The sequence below is a fragment of the Suncus etruscus genome, chromosome 1 (genome assembly GCF_024139225.1).
Source record: "Suncus etruscus isolate mSunEtr1 chromosome 1, mSunEtr1.pri.cur, whole genome shotgun sequence".
Lineage (NCBI taxonomy): Eukaryota > Metazoa > Chordata > Mammalia > Eulipotyphla > Soricidae > Suncus > Suncus etruscus.
In genome coordinates this window covers 174102276-174126707 of record NC_064848.1, presented here as the reverse complement: position 1 = coordinate 174126707, position 24432 = coordinate 174102276, and the positions used below count along the sequence as shown (strand labels likewise).

Genomic DNA, 24432 nt, shown 5'->3' with positions numbered 1-24432 from the left:
GGCTATGCGCTCAGAAGTTGCTCCTGGCTTGGGGGACCATATGGGACGCCGGGGGATCGAACTGCGGTCCGTCCAAGGCTAGCGCAGGCAAGGCAGGCACCTTACCTCTAGCGCCACCGCCCGGCCCCTCTCTCTTTTTTAAACCTAAAGATCTATTGGCAACATCTACTCCAGTATGTACTTTCACTGGAAAAGTGATTCGTTCTCAAACTTTTCAGCTACTGTAGTTTCAAGAATATTCCTTTTATTCATCATCCAGCCAGCAATCATCGAATACAGTTTACCCACTTTAATTTACTTTCACAGCTTCTCAATGAGGCAAAGGGAAAAAAAAACAAACATGAAAATAAAATGCATGGCCACATGACAGAAATGAGCAGGTGCTTAAATTTAGGATGCTACAGTTTTAAAAGCTTTAAAGTTGGGGGTGTGGGAGGAGAAAGATGGGGTGCATTGGTGGTGGGAATGTGGAGGGGGTGTTCTTTTTTGTGACTGAAACCCAACTACAGTCATATTTATAAGCACGGTGTTTAAATAAAAGATAAAGAAAATCATTTAAAATAAAAAAAATGTAATGCTTAAGTTTTAGACGCCACAAAATGACAAGTTGTGGGGTCTAAGCCAGAGCAAGAGGTCAGCCTTGCATGAGGCTGACCCGGGTTCTAGTTCCAGCATCCTGGATGGGCCCAAAGCACTGCCAGAGGTGATCCATGAGTGCAAAGTCAAGAGTAAGCCTAGTGTGACCCTAAAACACCCCCCTATAAAAAATAAATAAAAATGATAAAAACTAGATATTGGGTTGTTCAATTCAGTCTCAAACAGGTCATTTTATTTTGGGGGGGACACTGCGCTTTAGGACGGTTCCAAGACCAGCTGAGCAAAGGGGTGTCTCCTGATTCTTCAGCACACACACAAACGAGCAAAGGCGTGGCCAGGCAGGCCGACGGCGTCGCGCCTCAGGAAAAGAGCGGGAAAGCGACGCCCGGGGCTCAGCGTGTGGACGCCACGCTCCACGTCACGTGACCTGCGCCCCCGCCCCCGCCCCTCGCCCGAGTCGCACACGCGGAAGTAAACACTCCGACGTCATCAGGGCGCGCCTTCGCCTTCGCCTTTCCCCGCCCAGCTGCCGGGCTCCGTGGACGTGCTCACCTCTCGCTCCTGGCCAGGTCTATGTCCCGCTTTCCCGCCGTGGCGGCCAGGGCGCCCAGGCGGCAGGAGGAGGGGGAGCTGTCGAGAGACTTTCCAGAAGAGCGGCCCTCGGCGGTTTGCATCGCCGAGAGAGGTGCGGGACGCCACGGAAGGCCAAGCGCGAATTAGGGTGTGGGGCTCTGAATGGGGGTGGGTGGGGATTCAAGTCGACCTTTTTGCTGGCAGTGGAGAGTGACTTAGGAGGGTCGTGTTGTCTTTGTTCCTTCTCTCTTAGCTGGAGGCAAACTTGGAGTCCTGGGAGTACTTTGGTGATGGGGGTAGTGCCAGAGCTAAGTTGGGTAAAAAGATCCTGCTGGGGAACCCAAAAAAGTGAACCCCAAACGCCAAGATTGCATTTGCACTGGAGTTGGTTCCTCAAGCCTTTGTTCTCGACCCAACCCTTCTCTCCCCCACAGCCAGCCTGCCTTTGGGTATGGTATGAAGGGAGCCAGTTTCCAGGAGCTAGTTTCCATGGTTACCCACCACTTGGCCTTCTGGGATATCAGTCACTCAGAACAGGGACCTAACTTGAACCGTGAATCAGAAGAAGCAAGCAAACACAAGTGGCTATGAAGACAGCTTAGCTTTCTGCGGTGTTCCAGATTTTTTTTATCTTAATTATTTAATACATTTGAGTTTTACATTTTATGTGTAGAGCATGCTTGAATGTATATTTGCTTTTGTCTAGGACTTTAAGTCATGCACTTATTAGCTATAGCTCAAGTGGTTTTAAGATTTCACTAAAAAAGTTGTTCTGGCCTTATAAACCCCAACTGATTGGCTATAGGGAAGGTAACTGAAAAGAAAGGGATTGATTCCTGACAGCCCTCAAAATGCTGCTGTTTTACTTTTTTTTTTTAGATCTGGAAAATTGTGTATATTTTCTCTTTATAGGTCTTTTAATTGCATAGCTGTTTTTCTGTTATTACAGAAGAGAAAGGATGCACATCACAAGAGGGAGGAACTACTCCAACTTTTCCTATTCAAAAACAAAGAAAAAAGCTTATTCAAGCTGTGAGGGACAATTCATTCCTTATTGTTACTGGAAATACAGGCAGTGGTAAAACAACTCAACTTCCAAAATATCTGTATGAAGCAGGTAAGTTTATGTAGGATAGTTTCTGAGTATTTAAAAAACATTCTTTTGGGACCAGATTGATAATACCACATGTAGGGCACTTGCCTAGTATGCATCTGACCTGATTTTGACCCTTGGCATTGCATATAGTCCCCTGAGCACGCCAGGAGTGATTCCTGAGTTCAGAGTCTAGAATAGCCCCTGAGCATTGCCAGATGTGGCTCAAAACAAAATATAAAAATATCTTGGAGCTGGAGCGATTGTAGGGTGTTTGCCTTACACATGGCTGACCCAGTTCAGCCCATATGGTCCTCTGAGCACCACCAGAGTAACCTCTGAGCACTGCCAGATATGGCCCAAAAACCAAAAATAACATTATCTTTGTTGTTCAGTGGTACAACATGCCTTGCCTGGTATCATTTCCTAGCATCAAAACAAACAAACCAAAATAAGATACTTCAAAAATGCTAATAGAACATCTGCATCTCACAAATGATACCATTTGTTTTACAGTCATAATTCTCTTGATATAGTCTCTCTACATCTTTTCATAGTTTTACTTTAGATTCATGAATTACTTGAGATGTCAGTTTTTTTATTTTTAATTACTATGATAAGCCCAAAATAATTATAATGTAGATACTAATTCTCTGTTACAGAATAACATTGTATAAGGTCTGGGGAGATAGCTTTGATGTGTGCTTATATTTGGGATCTAGCATCACCTGATTTTCTGAACAAGGATATATTGTTATAGACCAGTGATAGCTAACCTTTTTGAACCCAAGTGCCCAAACTGCCGCATAAAACCAAAGAATTTCCTCAAAAGTGCCAGCACATCAATTAAACCTTAATAACAAGATTTTAGTATCTAAAAATTATGCGGCACACGCTGCATATCTTAATTTCTGACCTTCCCGCATGCCAGCTGCAAGGCCTTCTCATGCCACTGCTGGCACATGTGCCATAGGTTCACCATCGCAGCTATAGACTGTTAACTATTGAGTAGTGAAATAATTTTCAGGGGGGAGGGATATCAATATTTATCAGCATATACATTATTCTCAGTTCCTGACAGAGTATTTCATGTTTTTTTTTTTTTTTCTCCAAAGCATCTTTAGATGATCCTTGATTCTGCTAACACCACATCAGCTAATAAAATACTATTAAAGTATCTTTCCCTTCAGGAGTCCAGGGAGATAGCACAACAGGCTGGAGTACCTACTTTGCATATAGGACCCTTCGGTTAGATTCCCTAGCCACATGTTCTTTTGAGCATGCTACTATTGGGTGGACCCAATCACCAAAGGGTTGGGGAGGGGATGTGTCTTCAGTGTTAGGACAAAATTTTCCATAGTTTGTGAACCAAATTATATCAGTTATTCATACAACAACAAAATTCTCTTGGCTTATTTGTTCTAGTGAATTTAATCTGTTGCCTATAACGACATACTACTAGTTTTATATACTACTAAGGATGACATTGTAAGAAACATTTTAGAGATGGGGCTGGAGAGATAGCATGGAGGTAGGGTGTTTGCCTTGCATGCAGAAGGATGGTGGTTGGAATCCCGGCACCCCCTATGGTCCCCTGAGGCTGCCAGGAGCGATTTCTGAGCGTACAGCCAGGAGTGACCCCTGAGCGCTGCTGGGTGTGACCCAAAAAAACAAAAACAAAAAAAGGATACATTTTAGAGATATTAAAATGGTAATAAAGTGCAGATCGTATGAGGGAAGTGTGTTTTTGTTTTGATTTTGGGGATATACCTGGCAGTGTTCATTGCTCAGGGATCTCTCTCTGTGGTACGTGGGGAACCATGCTGCTTTGAGGATCAAGACTCAGGACTCCAGAGCCACAGAGATAGTACAGTGGGTCGGACTCTTGTCTTTCACACGGTTGAGTCAGGTTCAATTACCAGCATACCATATGATTCCCTTAGCATCGACAGGTATAACTCCTGAATTAAGAAGTAAGCTTTAATCATGGCTGGGTGTGGACTTAAAAACAAACCTCAGGACTCCAGCATTAAAGTATCTTTCAGCACTCTGATCTATCTCCCTGAACCTAAATACATTTATTCATAGCTAAAGGCAAACTAATTTTTGGAAGATGTATGGCTTTCTAGGAATGAAAAATTCTTAGAGTAATAGAGTAAGTCTTTAGGTTGAAAAAAATTAATTAAAATACATGTATTTGAGGCACCAGGAGATAGTGCAGTGTTTATACCTGACCAAGTTTGTTCTCCAGTGCCAGATATTCTCCTGAGCTCTGCAGGACCTGAGCCCAAAGACAATATCTTTGGGCTCTGTCATTGAACTTCTAGTCTAGTTGGCAGAGTGACGTTGGTAATAGTCCCTGTGTCCCATGAGCACTGTTTCGGAGGTCCCTCAAAATGTTTATATTTAAAAGGTTATTATATGTATTAATGTTCCATGGTACAAAAGTAATATAAACTATTGTTTGTAGAATTTTCTTTTGGAAAAATCTGAACAGTTGTATGGATTAATCAGAAACAATTTAGCTTAATGGGAAGTAGCAGTCAAAATTGTTGTATTTTTACTTCTGATTTTGATAGGGTTCTCACAGCATGGTATGATTGGTGTGACTCAACCACGAAAAGTAGCTGCCATATCAGTTGCTCAGAGAGTGGCTGAAGAAATGAAATGTGCTTTGGGATCTAAAGTAGGATACCAAGTTCGTTTTGATGATTGCAGCTCTAAGGTACAAAAGTTTTGGTATTAAAAAAAATTTTTTTGGTATTGTTAGAGAAAGAGGGAAGAAAGTTATCAGAGATGTAATTTCAGAATTATATTTCTGGGGCCAGAGCCATAACACAGTAGGGAGATTATTTTGCCTTGCACGTATGTGGCAGACCAGGGTTCCATTCCGGACATCTCATATGGTTCCCAGAGGCTGCCGAGAGCTATATCTGAATGCAGAGCCAAGAGTAGCCCCAAGCACTATTAGGTAGGCCCAAAAACTAAAACTAAAAAATTTGCATTTCTGTTTAGTTTTTGCACAAAGAAAGCTTCAGACCAGAATTAATTTCGTTAATGCTTTACTTCTGAAATATCTCACTTATCCTATTTCTCTGCTCAGTTGCTTTTCTATCTGACAATTATGTTTAGTTTTCCTTGGATTCTCCTATTTTATGGTTTTAGTTTTGAGAATCCTTGATAAGTAACAGTGGTATTTACATTTTTTTAGTAAAATATATGTAACATAAAAATAATCATTTGACTTTTTTTTGGTGTACATTGGTGTTAAATATACCCAAAATGTTTTGTAACCATTGCCACTCACTAAGAGCTTTTCATCATATCAAACAATTAAACATTAATGCCTCTTCCCTTCCCCATAACAAATTCTAATTTCTGTATGTATTTGCCAATTCATAACACTTCACATATGTAGAGTCATGCAATATTTTGTCTTTTGTGTCTATTTTTCACTTAGCATAGTGTAGTGTTCCTTTTTTTTTCTTTTCTTAGCGTAGTGTTCCTAAGCTTTATTCAGTTGGTATGTTTGAATTTTTGAAATCAGTGAACTAACTGATGACAAACTCAGTAAACAGAGTTTATGGTTTCTGTACTTGTGACATTAAGCTTAAAGTAGTGGGAGATTTTTTGTTTGTTTTCTTAGTAAATAATTACAATTTATATTCCCTCCTGATTTCTTAGTTATATATCAGATACAAAGCAGTCCCAGTTTTATACATAAGTTCCTAATTGGGGTGGCCATCTTCCTGATTACTAATGTATTGTTAATTTTTTCCCTTAATTTTAAGATTATTAGTTAATTGTTAGTCTTTTTCACCTTATTTCATCTTGTTTTGCTTTGGGGTTTGTGGGAGCACATTCTTATTAGTCCTTGAACTTGGAATTAGCTTGGTGGTCACCAGAGTTACAGCTAGTATAGCTGGGGATCAAATCCAGGGTTTTGCACATACAAAGCAAGTGTTTTACTACTTGAGCCACCTCCCTTTGCCCCATTCTCACCTTGTTTTAAAGCTAACCAATTGGCACTATTTTTCAATAGAATGGGCAGCCAAAAAAAATGTGAGAGGATATGATGCACTTAATTGCTTTCCTCTTTCTCTTTTTTTTTGTTTTGCTTTCCTCTTTCTATTGAGTCCTTTACTAACATCTTAAACTAAGGGTCTTGACTTCTTTACTGGGATATGTAATTGAATGTGGGGGTCATGAAAAAATTTGCTTTAAAATAAATTTGTGGTTTATTATCATTAAATGTTTAGCTTATTTACCTAGGTTTCCAGGGTCATGTAAAAATTACTCAAGCTAAAGGGGATGATGAAGAGATGAGATTAAAAAAGCCCCATTCTAAAATAATGGCTGAGACAGAGAGATGAATACCATTGTTGTATCCCACCATAGAAACATTGTTTTTACCATATTTACTGACTTGATTGTTTCTATTTGGTGAACTTCTTTTGCTTTATCCCAGACACTAATATAGATATATTAATTTCTTTTCCATTCCCTTTTTTCTTTTTCTGGTCTCTCTGCCCCCAATCCCTTTCTTTTTTTTTTTTTTTTTTTTTTTTTTTTTTTGGTTTTTGGGCCACACCCGGTAACGCTCAGGGGTTACTCCTGGCTATGCGCTCAGAAGTCGCTCCTGGCTTGGGGGACCATATGGGACGCCGGGGGATCGAACCGCGGTCCGTCTCCTAGGCTAGCGCAGGTAAGGCAGGCACCTTACCTCCAGCGCCACCGCCCGGCCCCCCCCCAATCCCTTTCTTAATGTTAAAGCAAGTGCTTATTTAAGAAGATAAAGGAACTTTGGGAGAAAATGTTTATGGAAAAGGAAGTAGTAAAGACTTCTGTCAGTGCAGAGTGAAGTTCCAAGGGGGGAATATCATCCTTTTGTCTCTCTGTTTATAACTAACCTGTTTTATCATTTGTCATTATGTCAGGCTATTTTATGAATTCTTTCATTAGATCACTTAATGCTTTGTACATTTTGGAGAAATAAAATTGGCAAAATAGAGGTGAATTCTGTGATATGTTGATACGCTCTCTACTACAAGTTGTTACTTTATACAATCTGAACATTAGGAAACAGCTATCAAATACATGACCGATGGATGTTTACTGAAACATATTTTGGGAGATCCAAATCTCATCAAATTCAGTGTCATCATTTTGGATGAAGCCCATGAAAGAACTCTGACTACAGTGAGTATTTAAAGATACTGAGTTTTAATTGGTTTACTTTGTGATGGCTTTATACTAGACAGATAATTACTTCCTTTTATTTATATACTACTCTGTTGAAGTAGGAATTTTTTTTTCTGGTTTTTCGGGCCACACCCATTTGATGCTCAGGGGTTACTCCTGGCTACGCGCTCAGAAATTGCCCCTGGCTTGGGGGGACCATATGGGACTCCGGGGATCGAGAGGATCGAACCGCAGTCCTTTCCTTGGCTAGCGCTTGCAAGGCAGATACCTTACCTCTACTGCCACCTTGCCGGCCCCTGAAGCAGGAATTCTTGAGCCAGGATAACAAAACTATTTTGTAAAATTGGCTGTTAGGCATATATATTTGTTACTTACCAGAAATGTACTTTTATTTTAGGATATCTTATTTGGTTTATTAAAGAAGCTATTTCAAGAGAAATCTCCTAACAGGAAAGAGCATTTAAAGGTCGTGGTGATGTCAGCAACTATGGAATTAGCCAAGCTTTCTGCATTCTTTGGAAATTGTCCAATATTTGATATACCTGGAAGGCTTTATCCAGTTAGAGAAAAATTCTGCAATTTGATTGGTCCACGAGACAGAGAAAACACTGCATATATTCAAGCGGTATGTCCTTGTTTTTCTATGTCCTTGAAAAATCTACGACTGGTTGACTTGGTAGTTTGATTGTTGTTCCCTATTATTTTAGCAATAGCCCTCTTATGTCTTAGTATATTTTTTAAGAAGTTAAGTTTTCTGGGGAGTAAGGGATGGTGGTGACAATAGGAAATATTTCTTCTAGCGATATTGTGCTTATGTTTCTTGCTATAGATTGTGAAAGTCACCATGGATATCCATTTGAATGAGATGGCTGGAGATATATTGGTTTTTCTGACTGGTGAGCATTCAGTATCAGGTTTAAAAGTATTATTTATAAGAAGGGTGTGTTGGAATAGGATAGAGTGTTAACTTCTGTTGGAAATTTGGGCTCTGCATGTTCTCATTTGTTTTTTATTTTGGTGTGGTCCCAGTGATTAAACCCAGGGTTTCACATACAGTTTACACAATTGAGGCATATGTCCTACTGCTCAGTCAGACCCCAGGTCTCCTGGTTTTGATTTATTTTTTGAGCCACACCTATTTAGGGGATATTCCTGGCTCAGTGCTCAGGGGCCCATTTGGTGATTGGAAGCAAACCCTTCCCTCAAAGAAGTACCATTTCTGCTACCAACATAGTCATTTCTATTGAGAAGTTCCAATTTTGCTTTGTACTGTTGTTAGAAGTAAGAGGCTGTAACAACTTTTGCCTTTTTTTTTTTAAACTTTTGCCTTTTTAAGTTTACTTAATGCACTCTCCCTTAGGCTAATTCTCCTACATTAATGATTAACTTTATTGAGTTTTCATATATTAAGAAAATAAAGTTTGAAGAATGCTTACATATTAATCCCTTTAGAGATTTAAATCCCTTGGAAGCTAGTGTTTCTTTTGTGTGGAGTTTTTTTTTTTTTTTTTTTTTTTTTTTTTTTTGTGGCCATACCTTGTGGTACTCCTGGGCTACTCCTAGCTTTCTGCTTAGGAATGACCATTCAAGAAACCATATGTGGTGCTGGGGATCAAATAGGGATTGGCTTCATGCTAAGCAAGTGCCAAGTGCCTTAACCTCTGCTAGCTCTAGAGCCCTGGCATTTTTATTTTCTTGAGATTTGATAAGTACTTAAGTGTTTATCTCCTTAGATTAAACATTTAAAACAATTACTAACGTAGATGTTGGAGTGATAGCAAAGAGGGTAGAACATTTGCCTTGCATGTAGCCAACCTAGATTTGATCCCCGGCATATCATATGGTCCCCTTAGCCTATTCGAGCAATTTCTGAGTGTAGATCCAGAAGTGACCTCGAGCGCCACTGGGTATGCCCCACTACCCCAAAAAATACTATAAATGTAAACTAATTTTAAAGGCTTTTTTTTTTTTTAATTATCTAATTTTCTGGCTTTTGCTTCCTCATTTCAGGTCAGTTTGAAATTGAAAAAAGTTGTGAGTTACTTTTTCAGATGGCAGAATCTGTTGATTATGACTATGATGTTCAAGATACCACCCTTGATGGCTTGTTAATATTGCCGTGTTACGGGTCTATGACAACAGGTAATTCCTCACTAGAATAGGATATTTGACTTTTAGAAAATGATTAACCAGTACCGGAGTTAGGGCGTTAGTTTTGCATGTGGCTGACCTGGGTTTTTTTTTTTTTGGTTTTTTTTTGTTTTTGGTTTTTGGGCCACACCCGGCAGTGCTCAGGGGTTACTCCTGGCTGTCTGCTCAGAAATAGCTCCTGGCAGGCACGGGGGACCATATGGGACACAAGGATTTGAACCAACCATCTTTGGTCCTGGATTGGCTGCTTGCAAGGCAAATGCCGCTGTTCCATCTCTCCGGGCCCTGACCTGGGTTTAATCCCTGAGATCCCACATGGTCTTGAGCCTGCCAGGAATGACTTGAGCACAGAGCCAGGAGTAACTCCTGAGCGCCACAAAAAAAGTGGTTAGGTCATGTGTTTATATCAGTGATTTTCACAAAGTACTTAACTTTATAATCAACACCTAGACCTTGCAGCAGAACATGAAGATTACTAGCATTCTTTGAGAGAATTGGTTTTCTTTTTTTTCTTGAAATATTTTACATTCACTTTTTGAGGGAGATGATTACATCTTTCCCTTAAGTGGTGAAGGCTTATTGTGTCAGTGATCAAACTGGGAAAAGCGGCGAGGCAAGTGCTTTCCTTCCCCCCCACACATTTTGTTTTGTTTTGTTTTTTTTTTTTTTTTTGGGGGGGGGGCACACCTGGCAGTCCTCAGGGGTTACTCCTGGCTATCTGCTCAGAAATAGCTCCTGCAGGCACGGGGGACCATATGGGACTCCGGGATTCAAACCAACAACCTTAGGTCCTGGATCAGCTGCTTGCAAGGCAAATGCCGCTGTGCTATCTCTCTGCCCCCCTGCCACATTTTTTAAAGAGCTTTCTTAGTTTTGGTAAAAATAGACTATATTCTCTCCATATGAGCAAAAATACTATTCATAATATTTTGAAATGACTAGTTCCTTGATAACATTATAAATTAGTTCTAGTTTTATGGGGTTTTTTTGTTTTGTTTTGTTTTGTTTTTGGGGTCACACCTAGTGACGCTCAGGGGTTACTCCTGGCTATGCACTCAGAAATCGCTCCTGGCTTGGGGGACCATATGGGATGCCGGGGGATCGAACCGCTGTCTGTCCAAGGCTAGCGCAGGCAAGGCAGGCACCTTACCTCTAGCGCCACCGCCCGGCCCCTAATTATTATAGTTTTTTTTTAAATCGCCCTTGGTAGGCTTGGGAGACCATATGGGATGCCGGGAATAGAACCACCGTCCATCCTGGGTTGGCGTCATGCAGGGTAAACGCCCTACCACTGTGCTATCTCCGGCCTCAAGGCAAGCACTTTAACTCCTGTACTATCTCTCTGATCTTACAGATTTATTATAGTAACAATAATTGATTAATTTCATAGATCTAGACATCTTAATAGTGAATATTGAGATTATAAATCATTTATTATATTTTGAATTTAATATTTTTCCAGTGGTAAAGAAATAGCATTTTGTATTTGGCATTTTGATGTTAATATTTTCATTCACATTAAAATGTTAATCACAGGGGCTGGCGAGGTGGCGCTAGAGGTAAGGTGTCTGTCTTGCAAGTGCTAGCCAAGAACCGCAGTTCGATCCCCCAGGGTCCCCATATGGTGCCCCCAAGCCAGGGGCAATTTCTGAGTGCTTAGCCAGGAGTAACCTCTGAGCATCAAACGGGCATGGCCCAAAAAACAAAAACAAAAATAAATGTTAATCACAAAATTCATTACATTAAATTTAAAATGCTATGTTTTTAGTATAGTACAAGTTCTGATTACATTTAAATTGGAACGTTATTTTAGGTTTAGAGTGCATTTTGATGTGTTAATGTTTACTATTTAATAAGGAAAACAGGACTCTTAAGTTACTTAAAACTTGACTTTGACAGTTTTTTTACATTTTTTAACATGTATTTTTAGATCAGCAGAGGCGAATATTTTTGCCACCTCCACCTGGAATTAGGAAATGTGTCATATCCACCAATATTTCTGCTACATCTTTGACAATAGATGGAATCAGGTAAAACTTAAAATTATTTTTATAAAGCCACTTAGTTAATTATAAAAGATCGAAGTACTTGCTTTGCAAAACTGGGTTCAATCCCTTGCATTGCAAAATAAAATGAAATAAATGCAATTTAATAAAATATTTTTTCCTGTGTCTTCCACTAATTTTCTTGTAGATAATTACTTATAAGCACCTATTTTACTTAATTTGGTAATTAAAACTTGCTGTGAATAAGAATTGCTTAAGGAATGTAGTATTCCTCCTGTTTACAGTTCTTAACTATTTTTATTTAGCAGTTTGTAGCTTCTTTATTAATTACTAACCAAACTTGCTTTTTCTATAAATCAGAATTTACCAGAGGTGATCAGATTCTTCCTTTGATCACTATTCTTGTTCTTGTTCTTCTTGTAGTTCTTGTTCTTCTCCTCCTTCTCCTCCTCCTCCTCCTTCCTTCTTCTTACTCTTCTCTTCTTTATTATTATTATTATTATTATTATTATTATTATTATTATTATTATTATTATTATTTTGGTTTTTGGGCCAGACCTGGTGTGCTCAGAGCTTAATGCAGGTTCTGTTCTCAGGAATCACATCTGTCAGGGCAAGGGGGCCATTAGTGGTGTTAGGGAACAAACTCAGACAGATTACATGGAAGGCAAATGCTCTACTCACTTTAGCCCCTATTATGTACTTCTTAGATTTATTTATATATATATGGAGAGAGAGAGAGAAGGGAATTTTCAATTCTTTTTTTCTTAGAAGCAATATTCACTCACATTACATACAAGGAACATTTAAATATGAGTAAATCTGGAGGCTGGAGAGATAGCACAGCGGTAGGGCATTTGCCTTTCATGTAGCCGATCCAGGATGAATCCTGGCATCCCATATGGTCCCCCGTGCCTGCCAGGAACGATTTCTGAACGCAGAGCCAGGAGTAACCCCTGAGCACACTACCAGGTATGACCCCAAAACCAAAAAAAAGAGTAAATCTTAGTGGTATTAAGTATATTTGCAAAGTCATCAATCTCTGTTTAATTCTCAAACATTAAATTATTCCAAGATAAAACCCAATACCTTTTAAGCAGTTGCTCTTTCCGTACTGATAACAGGCTACTTTCTGTTTTAATGGTTATCTTACATTGTTTTGTGTAAATACAATCATACAATGCCTCCTTTAGTTTTAGAACATTTTGAATTTCATCCAAGTTATAGGAGGGGAGGGTATTTGCCCTGCATGTGTTTGTCTTGCATCCAACCCAAGGCGGATTGCCGGCACCCCATATAATCTGCTGAGCCCTTCCAAAAGTGATTCTTGAGCACAGAGCCAGGAATAAGCCTTCTGTTCTGTGTCTCCCTACCAAAAAAACCAAACAACCAACTAGCAAGGGAAAAAAAACCAGAAAAAAAACCCAAGTTTCCCAAGTTAGGACATGTATCTTTTTCTGTTTGTTATGTTTTTGGCCACACCCAAAGGCACTTGGAAGTCTGCGCTCAGAAATCAACTCCTGGCAGGCTTGGGGAACCATATGGGATGCCGGGCATCGAACCTGGGTCAGCCGCATGCAAGGCAAATGCCCTACTGCCTGGCTTTTGCCCCAGCCCCAACATATATCTTTTGGGGGTTGGGGGTTACACCTGGCAGTGCTCAGAAGTTACTCCTGGCTCTATGCTCAGAAATCACTCCTGGCAGGCTCCTGGGACCATATGGAATGCCGGGATTCAAACCACCATCCTTATGCATGCAAGGCAAACGCCCTACATCCATGCTATCTTCTCCGGCTCCAACATGTATCGTTTTTATTGTGAATTATATTCTATTGTGTCTGCATCCATTCATCCTTTAATGTTTACTGGATTCTTAGGTACTGTGGGTATTGCTTTTATAAACCAATGAAATACTACATTTAGGATTAGAATTTCTGAGCCATATAATAATTGTGTTTATTTAATTTTTAGGAATCTCTATTAAACTTTTCCTCTTCATCCAATAGTTAGATGAATCATTTTGTTTCAGCAATATATGAGGGTTCCGAGTTCTTTAATGTAAAATAAAAGTTTATGCCTGGTTGTGAATTTAGACAGAATTTAAAATTCTTTTTTTTTTTTTTTTCCTTTTTTTTTTTTGTCTTTTTTTAACCACACCCGGCTATGCTCAGGGGCTCTTCCTAGCTTTGCTCAGGACGCCTTCCTGGCATGCACGGGGGGCCATGTGGGATGCCGGTGACCGAACTCAGGTCGAGCGCGTGCAAGGCAAGCGCCCTACCCGCTGTTCTATCGCTCCGGCCCCAGAATTTAAAATTCTTTAAAAAAGAAAACCTTGGGGCCCGGAGAGATAGCACAGTGGCGTTTGCCTTGCAAGTAGCCGATCCAGGATCCAGGACCAAACGTGGTTGGTTCGAATCCCGGTATCCTATGTGGTCCCCAGTGCCTGCCAGGGGCTATTTCTGAGCAGACAGCCAGGAGTAACACCTGAGCACCACTGGGTGTGGCCCAAACCCCCCCCCCCAAAAAAAAGAAAACCTTGGGGCCGGAGAGATAGCATGAGTGCTGTCTGGTGTGACCCAAAAACCAAATAAATAAATAAAAACCTTTTGTGATTTTTTTTTTTTTTTTTGGTGTGTGTGTCAGCTTATTTTTATTCTCCTTAGGTATGTGGTGGACGGTGGCTTTGTTAAGCAGTTAAATCACAACCCCAGATTAGGATTGGACATCCTGGAGGTGGTTCCTATCTCAAAGTAAGTTTTTATGTCATGTCTCTCTCTCCCCAACCCCTTTTCTAAGAACAGTTGACCAGATAATGTCTTTCTGCTTTAGGGGTAGAATGTTAGTTACTTAGGAAACATATAATTCATTTTAGGGATTTTTGGTTTCTTCCTTCAAAAGGAGTGAGGCATTACAGCGAAGTGGCCGAGCTGGCAGGACTTCTTCAGGAAAGTGCTTCCGAATCTATAGTAAAGATTTTTGGAACCAGTGTATGCCAGACCATGTGATACCTGAGATTAAGAGAACGAGTTTGACATCTGTAGTTCTGACCTTAAAGTGCCTTGCCATACATGATGTCATAAGGTATGTAGTTGACCTACAAGTAAGAAAATGTTGCTGTTTCTCAGAAATTATTTGGAAATACTTTATTTACTTAAAACATTTGAATCATCCCTGGGGAACTGAGCCTAAACTTATTTTCAGGGTGCAACTAACCCCAAATAAAAGCCTTATTTATTTACATTGCTTTATTGGTATTTGTTTCCTTTCTTATTTTGATGTTGGCTTAAGTTGCTGTCCCATGTTAATGTTTATTTGTATCACTTAGATTATTTCTATTTGTAAGAATAATTACTTAATAGCATCTTTACTGAGATTTTTGTTTTTGTCCTAAGTTTTATTTGTGATTTGGTGGCCACACCTAGTAGTGCTTAGTGCTGTCAGTGCTGGGAAGACTGTGGTGCAAAGGATCAATGCTGAATAATATTTATATGTTAATAACTGTTACTAATACTGTAAGAAAATGCCATTTTCAGGAGAAGAATGAATTTGTGTTATATTTGCAACTTATTTTCAGGAAAAAATTGATACATTCACATACACACATTTATGCAAACATGATAAAATTATTTTAATATATACTTACCTTTTTATCTAAAACCATTTTGAGGTGCTATTAAACAGTTTGTATTTTTTTAGGCACAATTAATTTTTCTCCACTGGTTTCTAAAATTATAATAAAAAGTTTTGTGTTCCAGAAGATAATAAACTTGGCATTGGCTATGAATAATGGGGCAGGGTTAGAGTAAGTAGAAATAGAGAATCTTAGCTAAGGAAGGAAAAAACAAGTGCTTTTTGAATTAAACATGCATTACAGATGGAAATTATTTCTTATTTAGCTGAATGTTTCCTCTCTTTACCCCCCCCCCCAAATAGATGAAAATGGGAGAAGTAAAGTATTTAAAGAAAATTTCAAACTTATATTAAATATTAACCATGTTTAGGGAATGGAATCTTATTTTCTGTCTCATTTAACCCACAGGTTTCCTTATTTGGATCCACCAAATGAAAGGCTTATTTTGGAAGCTCTTAAACAACTTTACCAGTGTGATGCTATTGATAGGTAAAAAAATATAAGTAAATGGTTGGAGAGATAAGACAGCACGAGGGTTCAGATGCTTCCTTTAGGGGCTGAAGCAATAGCACAGAGGATATAGGTCATTTGCCTTGTACGTGTGGCCAAACCACAAATCCCTGGCATCCCATATGGTCCCCTGAGTCTGCCTGCCAGGAGCAATTTCTGAGCACAGAGCCAGGAGTAACCCCTGAGTGCCATTGAGTGTGGCCCAAAAGTGGGGGAAAAAAAGATTCTTGCTTTATATCCCTCCTACCATGGTTTGAATCCTCGGGACTCATGTGGTCTCCTAAGCACTGCCACGGGACACTCAATGGCACAGAGTTGAGAATAGTTCCTGTACTGCTGGTGTGGCACAAATAAATAAAGATGAATAGAGAAAAGAAAAACCCAATCACAGCAGATGAGTTGAATGAATTAGTTTATCTGAATTAGTTTATTTTAATTTAGAATTTGTCTTCAAAGTTTTTTCTCCACAATTCTAACTTTAAAAAGTTAGAATCGGGCTGGGAAGGTGGTGCTAGAGGTATGGTGTCTGCCTTGCAAGCTGACGGACCGCGGTTCGATCCCCCGGTGTCCCATATGGTCCCCCCAAGCCAGGGGCGATTTCTGAGCACATAGCCAGGAGTAACCCCTGAGTGTCAAACGGGTGTGGCCCAAAAAACCAAAATAAATAAATAAATAAAAATTTAGAATCAAGGGAGTCAAGGGGCCAGAGAAATAGCATGGAGGTAATGTGTTTGCCTTACATGCAGAAGGTCATTGGTTCGAATCCTGGCATCCCATATGGTTCCCCGAGCCTGCCAGGAGCAATTTCTGAGCGTGGAGCCAGGAGTGATCCCTGAGTGCTGCTGGTGTGACCCAAAAAACAAACAAACAAAAAAAACAGAGATAAACTTTGGGGCTGAGAGGTGGCGCCTTGCAAGTGCTAGCCAAGAAAAGGACCGCAATTCGATCCCCCGGCGTCCCATATGGTCCCCCCAAACCAGGGGCAATTTCTGAGCGCTTAGCCAGGAGTAACCCCTGAGCATCAAATGGGTGTGGCCCAAAAAACCGGAAAAAAAAAAAAATGGAGTCAGGAGCACAATGGGTTTGCCTTGCACTCAGCCAACCCAGGTTCAATCTCCAGCATTTCATATGGTCCTCCAAGCCTGCCAGGAGTGATTTCTGAGTACAGAACCAGGAGTTACCCTGAGTGCTGCCAGATGTGCTCCCCCAAAATTAGTCATACATTTTTTTTTTTATTTATTTGGTTTTTGTGTTACACTTGGTAGTATTTAGGATATCATGTGGGCTGGGGATCAAACCACAGTCAGCTATGTGCAAAGCAAGTACTTAACCCCCAGTACTAGTTCTCCAGCACCTAATTTTAATTTTTAATTTTTTGGTTTTGGCAATTCTCAAGGCTTATTCCTGACTCTTGCTACTGGTGTTTTGCTTTGTTTGTTTTTTTTTTTTTTGAACATATGGGATGCCAGGGATTAAACCCAAGTTAGCTGCATGCAAAGGAAAGGCCCTACCTGTTGTACTACTGTTCCAGTACCTTTCTTATCCTGATATTAAATAATTTTCAAGTGTCATTTCTTTGCCTGACATGTAGGATCCATAGTGTTGATGACTCAGTTTTAATAATTTTGCATATTTGGGTGCATCTATGATGGGAAAGGTTTGAAGATATTATTCTCTGATCTCTTCCAAGGAATATCCTTTATGTACTTGAAGCATTTTGCACTTTTTGTTGTTGTTTTTACTTCATTAGGCCTTTGGTTAATTGCTCATCTTTATCAGTGAGCATAATATATCATGTTTTTTATGTAGAGTTGAATTTCTAGATATGATTTAGGTAGCAGATAATATCTGACTTATATGAATAATGAACATGCCATTTATACTCTCTTAAAATCGGAAAACTTAAAAACTTTTTCTTTCTATTAAGGAGTGGCCATGTAACCAGATTGGGTTTGTCTATGGTGGAGTTTCCTCTTCCTCCACATCTAACATGTGCAGTAATAAAGGCTGCTTCTTTGGATTGTGAAGATCTACTCCTTCCAATAGCAGCAATGTTGTCTGTGGAAAATGTCTTCATTAGACCTGGTAAGAAGTTTACCAGTAAAGTTATTTTTGTTTTGTTATTTAATTACTATACTTTCTTGGCATGGTTGCGGGGGAGGAACAGTCCCACACCCAGCAATTTTCAGGGTTTATTCCTGCCTCTGTATTCAGGAATCACTTTTGGCAGGTCTGGGGACCATCTGGGTTTGCTGGGGATTGAATGCAGGTCAGCAGTGTTTAAGGCAAGTGACCCACCTGCTATACTATTGCTTCAGCCCCTAGCAAGACTTTTATTTATTCACTTTTTTTTTTTTTGGTCATAATTGGTGATGCTTGGGTTCTACTCTCAGCTCTAAGAATATTGTAGTTTTATAAGAAAATGAAGCAGAAAAATGTAATCACATTTTTCTCCTTAAGCTTTAGACATATTTAGTTTCCCCTATCATGAACAGCTGCCATTAGGATGGTACATTTGTTTGAATTAAGTAACCAATAATGTTAGAAGATTACTCATGAAAGGGATAGATTTTAATTATATTGTGGGCTTTGATCAATCTATAGTTACATGTATCAAAAATTGCAGTATTGTACAAAATTTTTGTTTGTTTGTTTTTGGGCCACACCCGATGACGCTCAGTGGTTACTCCTGGCTATGCGCTGAGAAGTTGCTCCTGGCTTGGGGGACCATATGGGACTCCGGGGGATCGAACCGCGGTCCGTCCTAGGCTAGCGCTTGCAAGGCAGACACCTTACCTCTAGCTCCACCACGCCGGTCCCTGTATTGTACAAAAAATTTTAAGAGTTTTTTTTGTATATTTTGAATAATATAGATTTTTATCAACTTTCATCTTTTAGGGGGGGTGTTGGAGATTTAGCTCAGCAGTTCTTTTTTTTTTGTTTGTTTTTGTTTGTTGTTTTTGGGTCACACCTGGCGGCACTCAGGGTTACTCCTGGCTCTGCCTCAGAAATCGCTTCTGGCAGGCACGGGGGACCATATGGGATGCCAGGATTCTAACCACCATTCATCCTGGATCTACTGCGTTCAAGGCAAATGCCCTACCACTGCAATTTCTCCGGCCCCTAGCTCAGTAATTCTTATGGTTTACTCCTGAATCTGTGCTCAAGTGTCACCCTTAATAGTTCTGAGGGGGACCATATTCAGTGCCAGGGATTGAATCAATATATGCCCAGATATAAGACAAGCACCTTAATTCCTTTCTTTTGGGGGGTTTGGTTTTGGGTTATACCCATTAGTGCTCAGGGATTACTCCTGGCTCTATGCTCAGAAATCACTCCTGGCAGGCTCAGGGGACCATATTCGAACCACCATCCTTCTGCAAGGCAAATACCCTGCCTCCATGCTATCTCTCTGGCCCCAATTGTTTTTTGTTTTTTTTTTTAATTCTTTATTTAGGCACCATGATTACAAACATGATTGTAGTTGGGTTTCAGTCATAAACAGAAACCCCCTTCACCGGTGCAACATTCTCACCCCAATACCCCCACCTTCCTCCTACCCATTTTCTCCCTGTATTCGAGACAGGCATTCTACTACAGTTACTGTTTTTTAAAGTTCAGTAAGCTGTTTTTTTTCTTTCTTAAAGGATAAGTATTAAAAGTACAGTAGTAAGGGCCGGGCGGTGGCGCTAAAGGTAAGGTGCCTGCCTTACCTGCGCTAGCCTAGGACGGACCGCGGTTCGATCCCCCGGCATCCCATATGGTCCCCCAAGCCAGGAGCGACTTCTGAGCGCATAGCCAGGAGTAACCCCTGAGCGTCACCGGGTGTGGCCCAAAAACCAAAAAAAAAAAAAAAAAAAAAAGTACAGTAGTAAAGGTGTGAAAGTGGCAATCGCCATTTTTTGCATAGGCCCAGCAAAATATGGGGAAAACAGAAAAAAAAATCCTTGGCCTGATTAAAAGAAGGCCTCACCCCTGAGGTTTTCTGGCATGAGACCAACTCTGGGCTCCAGGCATACTAGTCTGCCCAACCCCTGAGTCATTCTCTGTTGTCCCGATGAAACTTTTTCGCACTTTAACTGTTGTTGGTGTCAGGTTCCTGTATTTAAAGATTCTGGATTCTGTGCATTTTCTTCATCGAAGTCAGGCTGATGTGGAGCATTGTCTAGTTTCACCTATCATTAGATGCGGAGAGACCTGCCCTGCAAGCAGGTTGTTGCTAAGTCATCTGGGTGTTGAGAGCTCTCTTTGGAGTAAATCAATGCCAGAGCAGTGGTAGGGTCTTCCCTGGTAGAGGTTTGTGTCCTGATAATGTTATAGACATTTGTGGTTGTTTCCATAGATGGTATCCATTGTTCAGGGGTGTATGGGCAATGCCCATTCTTCTGAGGCCTGAGCCAAATCATTATGCCAATGTTCAGGGTATAAGGCCTAACTGCATTACAAACTTTGTGTTTCCATCTCTATTAGATAAGAACTTGTTTGCATATGTAATATTTTTCCATTTTATTGTGCCTACGCAAAAGAGAAACAATGCCACAAGGTATTGTTGGTGCATCTGGGGGCCGAGGGAACAAGTCCAATATTCCCCGTAACTTGGTTCTAACATGAATTCTAAATAGAGATACTCTTCTACCAGCATTCCCAAAAGGGAAAAAGCAAACAAACAAAAAACCAGTGGGCAAAATTGTCACTATATAAGAGGTTATTCGAAAAGAGTTATAGTTGTTAAGGGAATACATCTAAGATATACAAAGGAGATACACATGTCCCTTTTATGTTTTAGAAATGGTCGGGGGGGCGGGGTTGATTCCGGGGCACCACTTTGGTCTGTGATTTGGCCATGTGAAGTCTGCAAACAACTCTAGCAGTCCCGTATCAGGAAATGTCTTTGAGTGGGGGCTTCTCAGAAACTGATTATGGTAGCAAGCACAGGTACCCAGTGAAGGGAGTTGGAGGATAGGAGTCTGCTGATAATAGATTGATAGAACAGAGTTTTGGTTTCTTCTCAGGCTGAGAGTCTATTTCTTCATTTTGGTAGCTGGCTGGCAGTTAGCTTGAGTGAGGATAATAATCTGCTTCATAAGGAGTGAAGAGCTGAGGGTAAAAATGGTTACATGTGGGGTAATAGACAGTGAGGGTGAGAGTAAAGGACTAGAAATGAGCCTGTAAGGTGATGAGCCAATGGGGGAAGGAAAGAATACAACATAGACATTTTGTATACTGTAAATATAGATGAAACTCTATGATATCCTATTTAACTATATGATATCCTATTAATCTATATAAGCTTTATATGGTTTAAGAATGGGGTTTAATGAGAAGGGAAGTTTACCAGTCCCCTCCCCCAATCAACCCCTCTGGTACAGGGTGGGGGATGGAGGAGGTCTGGGGTCCCCTTTAAACTCCTTGCTGGCGCCCTGGGTAGGCGGCCAAAGGTAACCCTTGGCCCCAATTCTTTTTTTTTTTTTCTTCCAGTTTTTGGGTCATACCCGGCAGTGCACAGGGGTTATTCCTGTCTCCAGGCTCAGAAATTGCTCCTGGCAGGCACGGGGACCATATGGGACGCTGGGATCTGAACCGATGACCTCCTGCATGAAAGGCAAACGCCTTACCTCCATGCTATCTCTCCAGCCCCAAAAGATTGCAGATCCGGAAATCTCCCTGATAATAACACAGGGACAGGTTTTTTTGTTGTTGTTGTTTTGTTTTGTTTTTTTTGGGTCACACCTGGCAGTGCTCAGGGGTTACTCCTGACTCTACGCTCAGAAATCGCTCCTGGCAGGCTCAGGGGACCATATGGGAACCACCATCCTTCTGCAAGGCAAATACCCTGCCATATGGGACTCCGGGATTTGAACCACTGACCTTCTGCATGAGAGGCAAACGCCTTACCTCCATGCTATATCTCTGGCCCGGCCCCAATTCTTTTTTTTTTTTTTGGTTTTTGGGCCACACCCTGTGACGCTCAGGGGTTACTCCTGGCTATGCGCTCAGAAGTTGCTCCTGGCTTCTTGGGGGACCATATGGGACACCGGGGGATTGAACCGCGGTCCGTCCTAGGCTAGCGCAGGCAAAGCAGGCACCTTACCTCCAGCGCCACCGTCCGGCCCCCCCACCCCCGGCCCCAATTCTTATACTATCTCTCTGACCCTTTATCAGCTAGTTCTTTTTTGGGGGGGGCACACCCATCAGCACTTGGGGGTTACTCCTGGCTCTACGCTCAGAAATCGCTCCTAGCAGGCTTGGAACCATATGGATTGCCAGGATTCGAACCACCGTCCTTCTGCATGCAAGGCAAATACCCTACCTCTATGCTATCTCTTTGGCCCCTATCAGCTAGTTCTTTTGTAGATTTTTTTTCTCTGCCCCTGTATTATTTTCTCATTCTTTTGATATGTTTTTCACATTGCAAAAGTTTTTCATTTTAAGAAAGTCAAACTTCACAGTTATTTCTTTTTGTTTGTTTGTTTCTGGGCCACAGTGGGTGATGCTCAGAAATCGCTCCTGGCTTGGGGACCCATATAACAGTATTTCTTTAATGCATTGTACTTTTGTTGTTATATCTGAAAAAGCAAACTCATCCAACATCATGTAGATTTTCTTCTGTTTTTATAATTCTGTGTCCATTTACTTTAGCACCATTTATTTAAAAAAAATCCTTTTCCTGTTGATAAGCTTATGCTTTTGTTGTTGTTGTTTTTGTTTTTTTGTTTTTGTTTTTGGGTCACACCCGGCGGTGCTCAGGGTTACTTCTGGCTGTGTGCTCAAAAATAGCTCCTGGCAGGCACGGGGGACCATATGGGACACCAGGATTCGAACCAACCACCTTTGGTCCTGGATCGGCTGCTTGCAAGGCAAATGCCGCTGTGCTCTCTCTCCAGGCCCCCTTTTTTTTTTGGGTTTTGGGTCAAACCCGGCAGCACTCAGGGGTTACTCCTGGCTCTGTGCTCAGAAATCACCCCTGACAGGTTCAGGGGACCATATGGGTTGTTGGGAATCGAACCACCATCTCCTCTCCTGGGTTGGCTGCGTGCAAGGCAAACACCCTACCGCTGTGCTCTCTCTCTCGAGCCCCCAAGCATATGCTTATGCTGCTTTGCCAGAGTCTTTTGACTGTATTTGTGTGGGTCGTAGTCATCTAGGTCCTTTATCCCTATCCACACACTTATTTTTTTGGTTTTCTGTCAGTACCTTATTATCTTATCTTAATTATTGGAGTTTTACAGTAATTTTTTATGTTGAATAGTCATTTCTCTGATGTTGTTCCTTTTGACATTGTGATGTTAATTTTTTCATTTTTCCCCTCTCTATGTTAACCTCAAAGACAGTTTGCATTCACAACATAATCTGCTGGGATTTTAATTGGGTAATGTTATGTTGTTATAGACCAGTCAGAAAGAACTGACTTTTTGACATTGTTGAGTCTTCTTATCCTTATATGTAGAACAGCTTACCAGTTATTTAAATCTGGTAATTCTCTTGAGTTTTTGATGGCTTACTATATACATGAAATATGACTTAGCTTCTTTAAATAAGCACCATGTAATTGAATGTGAGGGCTGTGAAAATTTCTAAATAATAATGATTTCTCATCAGTGTTTTATCTACCTATTTTATTTATTTATTTTGTGGGATTCAGAGAAGTTTGGCTGAGAGAGTGTCCTGGGCTGTTCCTGACTGCTCAGATGTGATTCCTAGCTTTGATCAGGGTTCTTTATGTGATGCCAGTGAACTAAGTGTTGCAAGTAAGCCCCTGAAGAGGTTGACTGATGTAGGGATGGAGGATGAGGTCTTTCCCCTCCAGCTCGGAGCACGCGTCTGCCACCCTGTCCAGCCAACGGTTCTGAGGTGAAACGGCGGGTAAACAGCTTGTAGACAGTCAGGCTTGTGGAAATAATAGCTTTATTCGGTGGACAAGACTGAAGTCCAAAGACTCAGCATAAGTTCCAGCCAAAAGCCTCTCGCCTTCCACAGACCCTTGTTTTTATCCCCCAGAATCAGGTACCACCCAGTGGTGGGATCAGATACCACCCAATGGTGGAAGAAGGGGGCAGAATGCCAGGTCACACCCTAGGGTAGGGCACAATCACCATCTGGGTAGGGTCAGTAACATAATAATCCCCTAAAATATTTACATACACAACACTAAGGAATAGGCCACAGCTATATGCAAGCAAGTGACTTCCCTTCTGTACTATATATCTGGACCTGAATACCAGGGTTTTTTTTTGGGGGGGGCACACCTGGTGAAGCTCAGGGGTTACACCTGGCTATATGCTCAGAAATAGCTCCTGATGTGGGGGACCATATAGAACGCTGGTGGATTGAACCATGGTCCATCCTAGGCTAGTGCGGGCAAGGCAGAGGCCTTAGCGCTTGTGCCACTGCTCCGGCCCAAGTTTTTTTTTAAACTTTATTTATTGATGGATTGGTTGTTGGACCACACCCAGCGGTGTTCAGGGGTTACTCCTGGCTCTGCACTCAGAAATTGCCCCTCACAGGCTTGGGGACCATGTGGGATGGTCCTTCCCATATGAACCAGGTCCCTCCCAGGTCAGCTGCATGCAAGGCAAACGCCCTACCACTGTGCTATCTCTCCGGCCCGTGAATACTAGTTTTACATGCATCTTGTGAAAATGTCTTGGATCAAAAGGGATATCAAATGG

General features: G+C 41.0%; 1 protein-coding gene across 1 annotated transcript in view; it reads left to right on the top strand.

The window, feature by feature from the left end:
• Positions 1–1090: 1090 nt before the first annotated feature.
• Positions 1091–24432, top strand: part of DHX40 (DEAH-box helicase 40) — a 43269-nt gene continuing 19927 nt past the window's right edge. The window contains 12 exon segments of the mRNA XM_049772775.1: positions 1091–1282; positions 2120–2287; positions 4843–4988; positions 7343–7462; positions 7863–8090; positions 8295–8361; positions 9476–9607; positions 11547–11646; positions 14286–14372; positions 14521–14703; positions 15662–15742; positions 17691–17848. Coding sequence (XP_049628732.1) covers positions 1171–1282; positions 2120–2287; positions 4843–4988; positions 7343–7462; positions 7863–8090; positions 8295–8361; positions 9476–9607; positions 11547–11646; positions 14286–14372; positions 14521–14703; positions 15662–15742; positions 17691–17848 — 1582 coding nt within the window. The 5' untranslated portion in view covers positions 1091–1170.